The sequence below is a fragment of the Oxyura jamaicensis genome, chromosome 1 (assembly GCF_011077185.1).
Source record: "Oxyura jamaicensis isolate SHBP4307 breed ruddy duck chromosome 1, BPBGC_Ojam_1.0, whole genome shotgun sequence".
NCBI classification, from domain to species: Eukaryota; Metazoa; Chordata; class Aves; order Anseriformes; family Anatidae; genus Oxyura; species Oxyura jamaicensis.
In genome coordinates, this window is record NC_048893.1 from 1,964,537 (window position 1) to 1,981,274 (window position 16,738).

Below are 16,738 nucleotides of genomic sequence, written 5' to 3' on the forward strand. Positions count from 1 at the left end.
TATACCAGCTGTGTAATGGTATTTCTTGCCTCATACCTAGGGACTCTGAGATGTCTCTGACACCACTGGGATCCAGAATGCAGTTCTTTTTCTAACGTTATCCACTGGAGAACACCTCTTTTCAGACCTCTGCCCAGCACATACCTCTGCAACTATGACAGTCGGTAAAGGTAACCCATCGGACTCCCCCAGCTTACAGAGCAGATTTTTATCTGTAGAACAATTACCTCCCCATGCAGCTTACCCTGTGGGCTTAAAAGAAAATGCATTATGTGTTACTGACATTATTCAGCTCTTGGAAAATAAATGACACGGCCACAGGAGCAAAGTGAAGCGTAATGTTATGGCGTTATAATGTGGAAAAAGGGCCGAGGTTTCAGCTCAGCCCCACATCCCCAGCACAGCCCTGAGGCACCAACCCCACTGAGGCACTGTTACAGGAGCCTGGCTTTGCGAGGACAGGAGCACAACCACCCTCCTCCACGCCCCCGAGAGAGGCGTTGAGGGGTCCAGAAGGCACCGGGAGGGCCCTAGCGGCATTTCTCCACACACTCAGCCCGGCCCCATAGCTAATGGACACCTCCTCAAACCCGGGGCTGCGGAGGACTACACTACCCAGCAGGCACTGCGCGGCAGATCCGCCCCCCCTCCACGAGCTCATGGCGCTAAGCATCTTGGGAATTGTAGTCTGCCCCCCTCGGAAAGTTTAAACCGAAAAAGTTTCCTCACTCTTTCCGGGTACTTCGCCCGCTCTTTCCATGGTTTCCATGGCTACCGCCGCGCAGCCAATGGCGCGCAGGCTTAAAAGCGCGGAGGGAGGGGCGAGGCGAGCGGCGGGCCAACGAGGGGCGGCCTTGTTGCGGCGTCGGCTGGCAGCGAGCACGGGCAGTCTCCTTGGGGCCGTCCCCTGGGCCGCGGCCTGGTGGCAGCCGGGCGAAGATGGGCGGCGGCGGCAGCACCCGGCGGGTCACCTTCGAGGCAGATGAGAACGAGAACATCACGGTGGTGAAGGGCGTGCGGGTGAGCACGGGGCTTCCCGGGCACGGGGGTCCTCTGAGGGGCCGCTGCGGCCCGGCCCAGCCCGGCCCTTCTCTCGTCACGGTCCCTTGGCCGTCTCTCCCCTCCCCCCTGTCCCGTTAATGAGGGGTTTTGTCACTCAGGGCGCTCAGGGAAACGGCTCTGCTTTTTCTCCGGGTAGGGAGAGGCCTGTCCAGGCTGGCTGGCTGCTCTGGTTGGCGCTGGGTCCCTGCTCATTGCTGGTTTCTTGTAGGCAGGGAGTGTGAGGGTGGTGGGAGGGCTGGAGGAGCTGCTTAGAGTCCTACAGTTATTAAGGTTGGAAAAGGCCTCCAGAATCATCTGGTCCAACCACCCCCCTACTACCAATGTCACCCACTACACCATGTCCCTAAGCACCACGTCCAGCCTTTCCTTGAACACCCCCAGGGACGGTGACTCCACCACCTCCCTGGGCAACCTGTCCCGATGCCTGACTGCCCTTTCTGAGCAGAAATGTCTCCTCGTTTCCTCCCCTGGCACAACTTGAGGCCCTTCTCTCTGGTCCTATCACTAGTTACCTGTGAGAAGAGGCTGACCCCCAGCTACCCACGCCTTCCTTTCAGGTAGTTGTAAAGAGCAATAAGGTCTCCCCGAGCCTCCTCTTCTCCAGACCAAACACCCCCAGCTCCCTCAGCTGCACCTCCTAGGGCTTGCTTCTGTCTCCCCTGGTCTCTGTGTATCCCAGCTCCTCTTGTCCCCATGTTCTCTTACACACAGTGTAGTCTATGGCATCCCTGCCTATAGTAGTGGGTTTGAACTAGATGATCTTTGAGGTCCCTTCCATCCTAAACCATTCTATGACTCTGTGCACCTACAGAAGCATTCCTGTTCTGTACCTACCTAGGGCATGCTGTTACCTGTAACGTACCAGAAAGCTCCTGACACCGCACCACAAAACCTTGTGGCATAGAAATTTGTCAGTGACACAGCGCAGTTCCTAGCAGGAACGATAAGCAGCTGCCCTTTATTGCTGCTCACGGGGAGGAGCAGTGAACAGCAAAGGATGACAGTAACTCCTGCTTTTTTCAGCACACTAATGTTTCCCTGCTCTGGTCATCAAATGCTCTGGGGCAAATAGGTGCCAGTAACACCGTGTGCACAGCAGAGTGCGTCCTCTTCGACGCACTGGGTTCTGTGATGTCTGCACAACATTTTTCTACTTTAGTGCTGGCTCCAGTTGCTTGAATATTAGGAAGAGCTACTGAGATTTCTGTAAGGTATCCTAGCTCTTGAAATAGTGGGAGTGTAACGTGAATGATGCCGCAGGCACTAGGAAGATCTAGCTTCGTTAAATAACTGATGTTAATCAGTAGGGCATCTGTACTGGGTCCGTTTACGTACATAAGACTGTGTCATGTTGAGTTCACAGCTTTAGGATGGAGGTAAGAAACCTTACGCTGGAGGAACTTTACACATTCAGTTGTATGTTAGCCCACAAATGTTAGCAAAAGTTTTCTAACACAGATTTTTACCAGCAAGAGATACCACGCTGTAGTTTTAGTAAAGAGTTCTCTAACGAAAATGAATTGTCATGGGCAGTCAAAACTGTATGTTTATAGAGTTGATGTTTGAAGAAACCAAAAGGGAGTTCAAAGTTGGAAAACAAGAAGTCTCATGTTATTCTTTTAACTTCTGTTATTTTTTTTCTATGGGCAACAGTAGGTCTGATATGGGCGTGACTCGAATTCCCAGGTGAAGTCCCCATAATTAGTGCCAGAGCTTTAGGGTGTGTGTGTGTCAGTGTTAGGACAAACTCAGTGCATGACCTCCGTGCTGTGACCTGTATCGGGATGAAGCTCCTCTGCAACTGCACAACGTGCTGTTCCTCTGGTACCCAAATAACAGAGAAGGGCAAAAAAGCTGATTTGTTACAAGCAACGTGTCAAGGGGGATTGTTTCCTTTACCATTCCCTGTATCCTCTATTTGGTCACATGAGTTTCTTGTGGTGCAAGAGCCAAAATGACCTTGTTCAGTCTCATTCTTTGCTCTCAGGGGTAAGTGCTCACCCCAAGAAGCAGAGCTGCTGGCATATCTTATTTTGGGGCTTTGTGCTCTTTTGTTTTTTAATTTTAAAATTGACTGCATTTTTGGTGGGGGGAGAGGGGTAATAAAAATGAAGGAAAGGTGCAGTCTGACTCAGTTTGGGCTGGGGTTTCTATTTTTCAGCTCTCTGACAGCGTCATTGATCGTATGAAGGAACCTTCTTCAGCCAGTGGAAGACAGCACCGATCATCCAGTGCAGGTACGCCTGTATTTTCTGTGCTTTGGCGAAGGGAAGGAAATTGAATGTGCCTTTCTGAGCGTTGTGACAAACCTGTTGCCATTTAATTGAGATGATATTTTTTAACATTAACTTTTGCCGGTCTCTTTGAAGTAGGAAACAGTCTCGGATGAGTTATATTACTCTGCATTTTCTTCTGACAATAAAACGTGCGACACAACTGCTTATTAGACTCGTTTTTTTAAGTTATTTTCTATAACTTACTATCTAAAGGCCTTTCTTTTATAAAATTAGAAAAACCAAATATGGAAGTATGCATTGAGTCCTGGAGTGGAAATTCTCGTGCATTTAATCAACGTTGAATTTTAGTACAGTGAGCTTTGGTTGAATTATGGTTAACCCAAAGATAAAAGAATGATGTGTTATTTCCCTGTTACGGAATAGCGGAAACAAGTTGTGTGCAGTTTACACAGCTCGCTGGCTCAAAATGATGGCTCTCTTACCACTTTGTGTTTTCGTTCTTGAGGTCTGTTCGAATGCATCGAGTGGGCTGGGTGCCAGGCAGGCGCTGGTCTAATTTAAAACAGTTCAGCAGAGTGAACATGACACAGCTACCGAAGGAGTGAAAATGAATGGCAGGGCTTGGAGCTCGTGATTTATGGCTGTTGACTGGGTGAAACCTGTCAGGTTCGAGGAAGGCTTCTTTTCCTATCAGCGTTTCAGAAATATTCACAGTAACGATATTCCCAAAGGGCCTTCTGCCTTGCTATTTGAAACAAACCAACAAAACCCCACCAAAATCCAGCCTCCTGATAAGAACTGTGGCAACACTGGGCCTTGCAGCAGGACCTGAATGAGCAGGACCTTTTTTTTTTTTTTTTCATCCGAAGCATAGGAAGGTGGTTTCCTGCTCCATGACTGGAGATGTTTATGGTGTAGGTGGCTGTGTCTGAGCTGGGTTCCTTCTGAGGTCCGTGGGAAGAAAAAGATGTTCTGGGGGACGATTCATGTGGCTTATCTGGGAATTGTGCTTGAGGATGTGACATATTGTGCTCCAGGAGCGCCGGGGTGAAGAGTTTAGATGGCAGTGTCTAAGGGTATCAGGTGAATCCACCCCAGGATGTTTCACAAGTATTCCCAAGTGCTGCAGCTTTAGAGGTTTGGCTTTCCCCTTTATGAAAGGGAAGGCTGGGACACAGTGAAGACAAGGAAAATACCTGTGCTAAAATGGAGTTAGACTGGCTTGTGAACTTAGTTTGCCTGATAAAACTTCCTAGAATTTGGTGCTAGCTTAAATAAAGTTTAGATAGAGTAGGGCTGGCACACAAACTGCCAGATTCTCTCTTGTTCAAATAGTGTCCATCTCACAAGATAATGTGCATTTTGGTGTGGTGAAGAAATTATTCTAGGTAAAAGAAATGATTCTAGGTAAATCATTCTAGGTGAAGAACTTAAATTATTCTGGGTAAAGGATTTATATGACAGAGTACTTGTGCATGCTAGCTGCTTTTATTGTGGTGCTCGTTCCTTTGTCATCCTTAAACCTGGGTTCTGGAAATAACCTTGTGAACATCAGCTGGGGTTTTGGGGATGTGGTCACTGGAGATGAAGGCTGTAATCTCTCAAATTCTTTACTAATTCACAGTTTGCACGTATGGGCCTAATAAATCACTCGACCCTTTGCAAGCTCAGGAAAGGTTACGCATATTTGTGCTCTAAGAACCAGTAATTTAGGTGAGGTGCTTGTGTTTACACAGGATAATCCGGGTTATACGCCCGTTGCTCAAATGATTTGTATTTAAGAAGATGAAATTATACCTAAGTACGTGCTACCACACCATCCGTTCCTTTCACTGGATGTTTTTTGATGAAGAGTTGCAAACTAGTGAATCTCTTTGATGCTGTAAGAGCAGCCAACCTGTTTGTCTTGTAGCTACATCTTAGCTTGTCAAGAGTCTGAATTTGGCTGATAAGGTGGCATTACAGGAGCAGCACTTGAGTCAAAGCTGGTGCTCTGATGATTTAACGTTCAGCTTCCCTGGTGATGGCTGTGGGGGCTGGATCCCAGACCTGGAGACTTGTTCTGCTGTGATGCAGGTGTGCTTGGTGTTTTTTTCGTTAAGCCTCTTGCACTGATAATAAGAGACCTGTTTCCAGGCAGCTCCTCCCCTCCTGTGTGTGAATCTGGGGATGATGAGTTGTTTTGGGGACAGAGTGGATCTCTCGCTGCTTCTGAAGGGTTTTCCAAGGGTTGTGGTGTTTGGAGGCTGGTTCTGGCTTCTGGACCACCAGCCAGCCAACATCAGAACTTGACAGTTGGTTAGCCTGCATTTATATCTTTGTACATTCTAGACAAATAATGCTTGTCTGCATTAAAAAAACAAGTCTAGAGGGAGAAACGTTAAAGCTATTAAAAACAATCCTTAAGTCTTTGATAGCTTCTGTTTCAGGAATAATGGATTAGATTACATGTGGAAGTGTGTATCTTGTTGCTTGCTGATCTATGATGTATTTATTGACTTCAGTTTGGGGTGGGAAAATGAAATTATATACACTCAGAATGAAATCTGGCATCTAAATGCTGCATCTTAAAACATGCTGGCTTGCTTGGATCATTTTATGACTTCAGAGTAATATTAAACGCACTAAAATATTTAACGAGTGTAAAATCTTTAAAGCATGTCTGTAATTTATAAAGCAATATTGATGAAAAGTAATTTGGTCAGATGAGAGCTTTTTTTTTTTTTTTGAGGGTATATGACACCTAAAGCTTCAGTTGTAGCAGACAAAGGGAATGGTTTAATTCATGGTTTAATTCATTTTAGCTTAGTGCATGTCAGGAAGGCTAATGGTCTGTCGTGGGGGGGCAAAAAAAGAACAAATGCTTAAGTTATCAAGTTTCTGCATCTCAGCCAGACATTCTTTTTTTTTTTTTTTCCTTTGCAGAAGCAGATTACGCTGGGGATACAGAGGATTTTTATTTCTTTAAACTGTGTTATTTTTTTATTGTTACTGTACTGTGTCACCCACTCCTATGTGAGACCTAATAGCAGCATCCCCGTAGCAGTGAGGAGCTTACTGAGAAGCTGGCAGCAGGCACCTTGTGGTGCATTGCGTGAAGATGAGGCAGTGGACGTGAAAGCAGAGATACAGACTGGAAACAAAGAAAAACTATGTCATGATGAGACCAGTGAAACGCTGGTAGATGTAGCACGCTGCAAGCACCAGTGTAGTGTGCTCTGTCCATTCCGGGAGATTTTCAGAGGGTAAACCTCTGAGCAACCTGGTGTGACCTCCAGGCTGACCCTGCTTTGAGCAGAGCATTTGGCAAAATCACCTCCTGAGCCCTCTTCGAAGCCAAATGCCTCCGCAGCCCTAAGATTTGGAGATGGCAAACTTATTGTCACACCCTAAGTGCAAGCATTTTATTCTTTCTAATGCAAGTGGGAGCCATTATGATCACCTGGGCGATGTGCAGCCCAGGAGGATGCATCTGAGGACTTTTTTACTTGGGTCATTGACCCTGTTCTTTGTCCAGCTTTTAGGAATATTTTCTCCTCATGATTTGAAGAATTACAGCAGGTATATATTCTCATTACTCCTGCTGCTGGTACTGGTACTTCTGGAGAGTCAATAAACCTAGAACTGGAGTACCTCATGATAAATGTTGTGGGAGGCTCTGCTTTATTTCTTGTGACTTTGAATTGTTTTGGATTTGCACTTGAGTATCTGGAGTGCACTTGAGTATCTGGAAGTTTACAGGGTTTTGCTAAATTTATGCTAGTTAAGCAAGAATCCTCAGCAATAAATCCTGTTAGTTCTGTGCCCTTTAATGGATTATTTTCATTCACTTTTTTTTTGTTGCAACACTTTTTCTCTATATAATTTGAAGGATGAAGGAAAGTGACATTTCTGTGACGCTATTTTGTAAAATTCCTCTTATTTTTAGAAGAGGAAGAAAAAACAACAGTAACAAAGCTTTAGCAAGACATTTTGGTGCCTGGGCTGATTGCTGCTTTTTGTCTTGCTGTGAAACACCTGTACATCTCAGGCTGTTCCTTTCAGCCAGTACCATGAGTTGGCAACCTTTCCTCCTGCAGCAGCAACCAGGAGAGCTTGGTCTCCGTTCGATAATGTTTATTTTGCCTTATTCTAGGTACAGCTCTGGGTACTGTTTAGTAGAACTTCTTAAACCTAACTGGCACTGAAAGCCTCTGTGAAATCAAGTAGGAATCCCCAGCCAACAAACTGAGCTGGTCCATGGACAGCTGGTAGCCTGGAAGGCCCTGATTTGGATCTCCTAGAAACTGCTGTGTTTGTAGGTTTGGTTTCATTTGTGTCTGACTTCTACAGAAGTCTTTTGAAGGGGCTGAGAGGTTTGTGAGGAATACTGAAGACTTGGCTTTCGGTCTGAAAATCCTGGAAGCCTCTAAACTTGCCATCGTGGCAAGATTATATTGCAAACAACATCCAGCAGTTTTATGAAGGTGCATCCTGCTGCCCTTGATGAGGTAAGTGGCTACATGGTGTAAAATACTGACACGTAGAGGGAGGGTAGCTTCATCAGAACATCTTTGCTTCTGATACTCAGGCTATAGTCTGCTCAGGGCATGTATTTTTTGATGCGTGATCTGAATCTGAGCAAGCTGTCTTGGGTATTGTTACACGTGGTGCTGCAGCACTCACTCTTGCTCTCATGTGTCTTGCTATATTGCCACTTAGTTGTCACCGAGTTTCTCGGAGATAACTTTATTTTCGGTGATGTATATTGATATTCTTTGGGTTAAAGGTTCGCTATTGATGGAAGTATTTTATTATCAAAAGGTGAAACGTCTTGTAACTCACTCGACTGCTAAAGATGCCTAACTTTTAGTGCTGTCACTCTAACAGCAAATCTTTACTCGAACCTGACATTCATGTCACTGGATTGCAGGAGTATAGGGAATCTGGAATTATGCATGGGAGATGAAGTAAGTTTTGCATAAATTAAAGTTCTCACTGTCTGTGTGACATGCACGGTGTTCTGTGAATGCTTTCAGATGACTGGGTACGTCCTTGTAAAATTGGACTAAAATTAGAAGGAAAAACTACCAACTAATGCAGCTGGCACTTCTGGTTTCCTTTTTGCCATGGAAATTGGACAGGAGAGCTGTGGGAGGGCTTAGCTCACTCTGCATCCTGCAAGTACAGTATGAACCTCATCAAAAAGGTGGCACGTGATTAAAGGGGGGTTGGGTAGATGTGGTGGAGTGTTAGAGAAGAGGGGAAAAGTCCTGATGTAGTTGTTTAAAAGGCTTGGATTGTTGAATGCAGATAAGTTACACAATTGTACACCTTACAAATGCTGGTCTTGGTAACTATTTTTTAAGGTGGAAATGCAAAAGCCTGTATGTGCACAGAGTACTCTTGTGTCCTATACTCCCCGTGTTTGTCCAGTTCAAAGATGCTTTGACTCTTCACCGAAATACCATCTTTGAGAATTCATCGTCGCTGCGCCTTTGGGCTGCCCACTGTAATTGCGCTGTGCGTGCTGATAAACCCCAGGGAGCAGCAGACTTGTAAAGCACCCAAAGGTAGAATGGCAGGGCTTGTTGCAACTTCTCAGGCAAACTTCTGTTATTTGAAGGTATGGTCTTACAGCTGACCTCATCTAATGGTCTCATGTCTGATCATGCCTCATCCTATAAGGTGGTGTGCAGGGATCTAAGCCATCAGGAAACTCCTACAAGAAGAGTTTAGTGCTGGTTTAGCTCCCTGAATTGAACCTTGCGTGCTCTGAGAAGTGTCTGCGGGAGGAGCAGGAGCACATGCAGGACCAGCAGCCTCACTCTTCCTTCTTGGTGACAGCTGGCTTTTGGAACAGCTTTGCAAATCTTGTCAAACTTGGGTTTCTGTCCTAAATCAGCTGCTCAAGCAACTTCATCACTGGTGGCTTAAGTGCAAGTGCCAGTGGGAGGGAACAAGCATGAGCACGCCTCTGGGAAATAGTACAAAACAATGAGTACACCATCAGTTTAGGGAAAGGTAGGACAGAGGTGATTTGTAGCACAGGTTAGCATACGGAAATATTACGTAGAAATTCTTCAAATGTTGTCATTGAGTGGCACAGACAATATAATAGCTATATTCGGTACCACAGTCCTTCCATTTTCAGGTATTAACTTGGATGGTGTTATCTCCGAAGTACACTTAGTCCATTGCATAGTAGTCCAAAAATGGTTTGGATTATTTTCTTTCCAATAAAATAAGTTGCGTTGCTTTTCATTGAAACAATCCTCAAGTTTTCGTAGACTAAATTTGTAGTTTTTCTCCAAAACAAAATGCAACAAAACCCAACCAAGCCCCTAAAAAACCTTATTCCTCTCTCAGTATTGAAGAAGACCGCATGAAATGCGTGCACTGAAACGTGCCCCAGGAAATGGCATTTGTTAGCATTACCCCGGTTTGTCATGGTGCAAATTTGGATTAAGTTTGTGCTTGCAGTGGGAGGATGGGCCAAATGGAGATGTCTCTCTGCATCTCTCTTTCTCTCCTTTTTGTTTCTCGCACTCTAATGTAACAATCATGTTTAAGCTTGTATGGAAAAAGTGGCCCATGTGTGGGAGGCATTTATGGCTGGAATTGAAGTAATTGATTCCCAGCCCCCCTTTCTCCTTCTGCTCCTGCTATTGCTTTATTTGTTGTTGCTCAGAGTTGTAAAGGGAGCTGAAGAAACGAATTCTGAAGCTTTCAGGGGTTCTGCAAATGGAAGAATTGGATTTTTGAGAGCTTGTGGAATTGAGATTTTTTTTTCCTTCTTGTCTCCTACGTGTAGGTTGGAGTGAGAGAGCAAATATATCACATGGATATTGTCAAGTTTCAGGTGGACATCTGATTGATAGAATTAGGGGACCTAATTTTAAAACCGATAGAACTTTTGATATTCCATATGAAATTTAAGGAAAGAGCAGTCCATCAGATCCTGTCCTACTTGGATGCATAATTAACTAGGTCTTAGGCTGAGTTAGATTCATTTGATGATAGCCAGCTTCTTTTATAGCTTTTCCTCTTACAAGTGGTTTTGTGTGTGTGCATCTCTTAGCGGATCGGCAGAATTTAGCTTTCAATGGCACTCATTTAGACGTGTCATTTCTGTTTCCATATATTCTTTGAAACAGGTAATTCTTATGTACTGCATACTGTGTGCTTTTTTTGGTCTCAAGTGGATTTGTCAAAATTAAATTTCATGCTATTCTGCTTTAGGCTGCATGTGCCCTATTAGGGTTTACTGAGTGCAGATGTTTGCTCTAAAAATCTTTGAGTAGTTGTGCGGTGCGCACACAAAGCAATTTTTGTCATAGCTGGTATAACAAGCATAGCCAAAGAATTTGCTTAGAAATGGCTTCTAAGTTAGAACTGGCTGCTTTTTGATGTGGAAGCCCAAGATTTGTGCATGCTAAAACAACATCTTCTAGTAGGCAGGGGCAAATCAGGCTTAAAGACAGCTATTAGTTGTGGCGTGGGATTCTTGTGTTAATTTCTAGTACTGCAGCAAGCTGAATTAAGGAAGCCGGTTTCTAAAAATATAGGGGAAAAAAATAACCTGGGAAAAAGAGATTGTAGGCATTTCATGGAGCTCTTTGCCAAATGCATGTCCTAATGAATTTTAAGGACTAAATGCTTTTGCGTTTACGCGTGGAGTTGTTGCCATTGCCTTTTACAAGGCTGAGCACTGAATGGTTTTGTAGTTAAATCCTGGCAAAGTTGCAGACCTCTGAGCATAGCCGGTTGGAGCTCAGCCTTGGGATAAGCTTCTGGAAAATGCAGCCAGAATCCATCGTATGGTTACAAGGCCGATTTGGGAAGAGGCAGAAATCACAGTTCATGTACACTGAAGTTCTTGGTTCATACTGAGAGCTAAATGTGCTGGAGATTGCTGGCAGTGGATGTGCTGTGAACAATTGGATATTTCCTGTGAAATTTCAGCCTTTGACTTCTCTAGTCCGTGCTGTGTCTAGGCACCGGAACAAAACCCAGCTCCTTCTCCTTTGTCCTTCGGAGACCTTCCTGGGATTATAGGTCGAGAAGTCCAGATAGCTGACTGAGATAAAGGGGTATGCAATTTAAAGGACGGTTAGAATGAAAGTCATTCGAAGCAGCTTGAATAGTTCTGCTGTCTTAAAGAATACAATCAAAAATATTGATGGCTTTAATGAAGTAAAGCTGATAAGTAAATGGGAATTGTTTGCCTGGACCAGTATTTGTCTTGATAGCACTGTGCAAGGAAATTGTCATCCAGCCATGTAACGTCCTCTCCGGTTTGAGAGTAAAATGTGTTCTTATCCAAGTTTTCTCTCCACTGACTACAACTGTTACTAAAATGAAACGAGTGGGGACTGCTATGAGGGAAGAACATCTCCAAATAGTTCCAAACCCAGCCTCCAATGAGCTGGGAAGAGACCATTTCCAAGCAGACCAAGTGGGAGGGGGTTCTAGGTGCATTTTTTTTTCCTTAGCGTTATTTAAAAACACCACTTGCTAGGTGTAACGTTACTCGGAGGCCTTGTTATCCTGCCGAGGTAATAAAACTTTGTGGGTTTAATAGATAATGCTCCTTCGCTTTCCATCATGCTTTATGTACAGGTTAGGGAATCTTCAGTGTGGTATTAAAGAATGCTTTGGAGGCATGGTTTATCACATTAAGATGAAAAGAAAAGCTTTGTTTTATTCCTTCATCTTCAGGCTGCAACCAAGTGTTACTAAACCTCTTCATCACCTGTCAGATCAGACAGGTTAAGTATATTGTAAAGTGCTGCTTCTTGAAAGGTTTCTACCGCTTGTTTTTTTAGTTAAACAGGAGGTAACCACTCAGTCTTTTTTCTTTATGTTCCCTCCTGCCTTGGGGAGCCATTATGCAGTTTCAGCTCCTGCTACAATTTTCTTTTTTTTTTCCCGAGACTTTTGCACGTTTGCATGTGTACCAAATTCCTCCATTTTAAATGATCTCATGTGCAGATCTACCAGTAAACTTTGAGGAACGCCAGCCTGGAAATTGCGGTTTTCAGGTATTATTACCTGTTGTTTGAAGTTTAGACTTAAAAACCAGAGGAAGGATGTTCTTCTCTTCGCCCCTGAGGTTTGTCACGTATCTGTTGCAACATCTGTGTATTTGTTACAACACCTGACAATGCTTCTTGAAGCCAGCTTATTGGATTCTCAATTTTAGCTTCGTAACAACGTTTGATTTCACCTGCTGTTAATCACCTGAAAAATAAGCATCCAGTCGAAGCTGGTCATTTAGACTAGGGGTGAGATACTGTGTTTCATCCAAGACAATTGACTTTTTCCTATTATAAGAGTGGCTTAAGCGTGTAAAAATGCTAACCAGAAACCTACGGAAACTGATTTTTGGAGAAGTAGCACTTGACGTTGCCATCGTGTCTCGTGATCAGTTAAGTTTTGATTGAGGACCAACCTGGTTTTATGCCAGGCTGTTGAAGAGGGGGCTGAACACTGTCTCCTTTTAATCTGAACTGGCAGTTGAAGAGGAGGGGAGAGAGCGATTTACTCGAAGGAAAAGTGAGCCTCATGTTCTTGGATTAACAGGAAGCATCTGCTGACCAGCTCCTCTTTGTCTTTAGGTTTTTCATTCCTGATCTTTGCCTTTCATGCTGGGCTAACCAGTATTTGGTGACCTATAAAGGCAGCTCGATCTAGAACAGGACCCTATATGCTTTTTTTTTTTTGGCATTGCTGCTGTTCACTGCACCCTTCTGTAGGGTTTTGGTTTTCCTTCCAGCTAACAACTTCCTCCATTAAAAAGCTATCAGCGGTGGAGGCGGTACATCAATTTAGAGACCAGTCATTTAGAAAAGTTTGTCTTGGTGCTGTATCTCATTAACACTGGCATTTTTCATAATGAGTAGATTATGACTGCAAGAATTTTAAACATTTCAGCGTTTTTTCCTTTGTGATCGTTTCTGAATAATGAAAACAGTTATAAATGTCACGGCTTTGTCTTTAATTTTCATTTCTTATTACAAGCAGTGATGTAGGGCAAAATATTGGGTTGACAATACTTCAGCTCCCGCATTTCAGAATTAACGATACCGTAGCTGTCTGATGGTTAAATATAAAGCCAGGTTTGCTGAAGCTGGAGGAAAACACACTACAGTGCTTTGTAGGAAACTGGAAGGGAACTAAACAGAAACAAGTCCTTGCTCCTTTGCACACAACCTAAGCGCCCTCCATAGTTTTGTAGTGCATATACTTGAAACATTAGCTATTTCTAATCGGGCTTCTTGTGCCCTACCATTGATATTACACAAAATAAGTCCTCTGTCACTTTTTGCTATTAAAACTTGTGTTTCAGGCTACCCTTCAGACTAAACCTGCTGCTGTGTGGGATACAGGAAACTGGAAACATTACCCTTGAGACCTAAGAAGGTACTTAGACGCTTGGTACTTGTACACTTCCTTTCGGGAGTCAGTGATCCTGATCTGTAGGACCTGGTTACAAAAGCTAATTAAGGGTTCTCGTGCTTCGGATTTGGATTCTTTCTAAATCCTAGGGAGCATCATCAGATTCTAGCCTCCTCATTCTGGTGATGAGACCGAGTGCTGTATTTTGCATCCGAGCTGAATAAACAAATTCTGGAATTACTGTTTTCTTTACGCTGATACAAAACATCCTTGTATCAGCCTGTTGTAACTTGCATGAATCAACTGGAGATTAGGTTTGAGAGCGCCACAACAGCTGTTAAAGATCCACTTACTTATCACTGCGGGCTTCTCTTTGTCCCTAATTTTAAGTGAAGTGATTGCTTTCAGACTTTGTGCACAGTTCCTTTCAGTGCCCATGTCATTGATAAATAAAATCATGACTCGATGTGGAGGTGGCTCCACTTTTTTTTTTGAGTAGTCAGCTTCTGGAAAATTTTCCTACTCTTTAAAGTTTAGCGATAAACGCTGGATTGCTTTAATTGCACACAGCAGAAGTTTGGCATCTTGAGTTATTTTTGCACGCAGCTCCGACCGCTGAGAAATGAGGTTAACTGGATCAGCAGATGTATTGATGAATGATATCTCTGGGTGAAACTCTTTTCCTTTTTTTTCTCCTCTCCTTTCATTAACCTTTACAGGTGAAGACCTACTTTTTCTGCAGCGTGGTTGCCTTATGGCCTCTTACATAACTTGTTTTCATCCTCCCTCTTTCCCACAATAACTTTCAAAGTTGTGAACCAGTTTTATCCAAACTGGACAGAGAGGTAAACTTCTTGAGGGTGATTAACTTACGTGCGTGTTTTCTGAGCATTAACAAATGGGTGACAAGTGGCACTGTCAGAGTGTTTCCCGATAAGGTGTCCTGATCAGCATTATATTATCATAGATTGTCTTCACACTGCTGACCAGATTTGCAAAATGAAGATAACTACCGCAGTTTCCCACAAGCAGCACATTGTGACTTCCTTTATTTGACCATTAAGCCTTTTTTTGTGCTTCTAGAAATTTCCTCAAGAGGACGCGTTCAGGACAGATGCTTCTTAATGAGTGATGTTGATCTGTGGGACAGCTGCTACAATGAAGATGAGATCTCTTACCAGCAAGCAGCCATACCTCACAAATAGTCTTCTTCCTTCACTAGTTTAATTACAGATTTCCCTCTGAATCCCATATCCCTTTCCTTCCATCTTATCGGTGCTGTGAAATTTCTTTTTCCTTTATTCATCTTTTTTTTTTCCTTTTTTTTGAAGGTCTTTTAAAAAACGTGTAGATGTAGAACTTAGTGACGTGGTTTGATGGTGGCCGTGGCAGTGCTAGGTTAAAGGCTACCAGGTGATCTTAGAGGTCTTCTCCAACTGATTCTGTGATCTTTCATCCTGCATCTTGCTGGACTTCTTTTCTTGCCCCCTTCTCTTCAAGAGGGCCAGTCTCCGTGGCTGCAAAGGGAAGGGTAACTGCTGGGTTCGCAGATGTGGAACCCTGTCTGGAAAAAATCAGAGCATTTGTGATGAGAAAGGAAAGATGCTTTAATGCTGGGGATGTGCTTGGAGATGGGGCTCAGAGGATTATGAGAAACAGAGGCTTGCTGTTGCATACCGAAAGGCAGAGCCAGGGAAATCCTGGGGATTTGCAAGGCTGCAGAAAAGCCTAGGCATCAGTGAGCTGGGGGGGAGAGAGCGTGGGTCAAGATGAACGGGGGAGATCCTCCTTTTTGGAAGGCCACGGAGTCTGGTTCTGCGCTTGGTGTGCTATCTGATGCTCGGCTGTCGCACACGTTTGAAATTCAGAAGCTGAAGGAACGAACTGGGTGCAGGAAGATGCCGTTCTTCAAAACCGGCAGTGGGGTGGGACAAACAAGCAGCTGTTTGCTCTGCTAGGTACTAAAACTCAAAGGTGACTTGTTAAATTTGACATCTGGTGGTAGCTTTAGGCAACAGTAGCTGCAAGTTAGTGATGGATGCTCGTATCAGTGTGTGATCCTATCAGTGCAGGAGGGTCATTTGGAACCAGTTTTATGACACTGTGTGACCCCCTCAGGGGTCTGGCGGATCTGTGAATTATGACCTCATGCAGGATGGGCAGGCCAAACTCCCCTCTAACACATCTGATGAGTCAATACAGGCGTGCTGATGGGCGGTCAGCGTTTGTGAAGCTTTGGACGAGCCACAGAATTCATCTTTGTGGTTCAAATGGTATGGCGATATCAGAGGAGGTAGGGTTATTGTGTATATAAGAGGAATAGAACCTAAATCCCCAAGAAGCCATGGCATCACTTAGTTACTCGTGGGAAGGAAAATGCTGTGGGTTTTAAATTTGCAAGCCATAGGGAATTTCCTTTGGCATTTGGACCTGTGAACATGCAGCCAGATTTGGAAATAGTGTAAGCAATAGTGAAGGGGTTGGAGGGCAGAGGGCTGATGAGGCATCATCATCATGGAGTATCCTGCAGCAAATATTGGTTTGCCGTTATCTTTCGTTTGTTTGCCTTGTCCTCTTTCTCCTGATTGATTGTTCAGATCGGTTTGGAACCTCTTTGTGGCCGTTACAGAAAGACAGACTGTTACAGGGCGTGTTGAGATCGTTGAAAGTTACCAATACACGAGTGGAACACAAAAACACAGGGAACGTGTCAAGTTCAGGTTGGAAAGCCAAATTAATATGGATCTATATCTTGCAGACATTTATTGGAAGAAGAAAAATTGAGTTTCTTATGAATATGTATAGTCACGTGCGCTGTGTATATGGGATGCACAGCGACAGAAAATAACGTTAGGCTTTCTTTATCCCATTACGTATCCATGCTAACTCATCCAGTTCAGCCACTCATGAAAAGTCATCACTTAACCTAGTGTGGTGGTTTTACCGTGCTAGGCAGTTGAACACCACAACCGCTCTCTCACTCCCCCTCCTCAGATGAGGAGGGGAAGAAGTAAAGGAAAGAACAACTCACGGGTTGAGATAAGGATGATTTAATTAAA

At 44.0% G+C, this 16,738-nt stretch overlaps 1 protein-coding gene across 4 annotated transcripts in view; it reads left to right on the forward strand.

The window, feature by feature from the left end:
* Positions 1-856: 856 nt before the first annotated feature.
* CHCHD3 (coiled-coil-helix-coiled-coil-helix domain containing 3) overlaps positions 857-16,738 on the forward strand; it is a 149,511-nt gene continuing 133,629 nt past the window's right edge. For 2 of the 4 annotated variants that reach the window (XM_035334159.1, XM_035334168.1), the window contains exons 1-2: positions 857-1,020; positions 3,224-3,299. In XM_035334159.1, the coding sequence (XP_035190050.1) occupies positions 940-1,020; positions 3,224-3,299 (157 nt within the window). In that variant the 5' untranslated portion in view covers positions 857-939. The remainder of the gene's footprint in view (positions 1,021-3,223; positions 3,300-16,738) is intronic. The other 2 variants (XM_035334175.1, XM_035334183.1) reach the window with 2 other exon arrangements.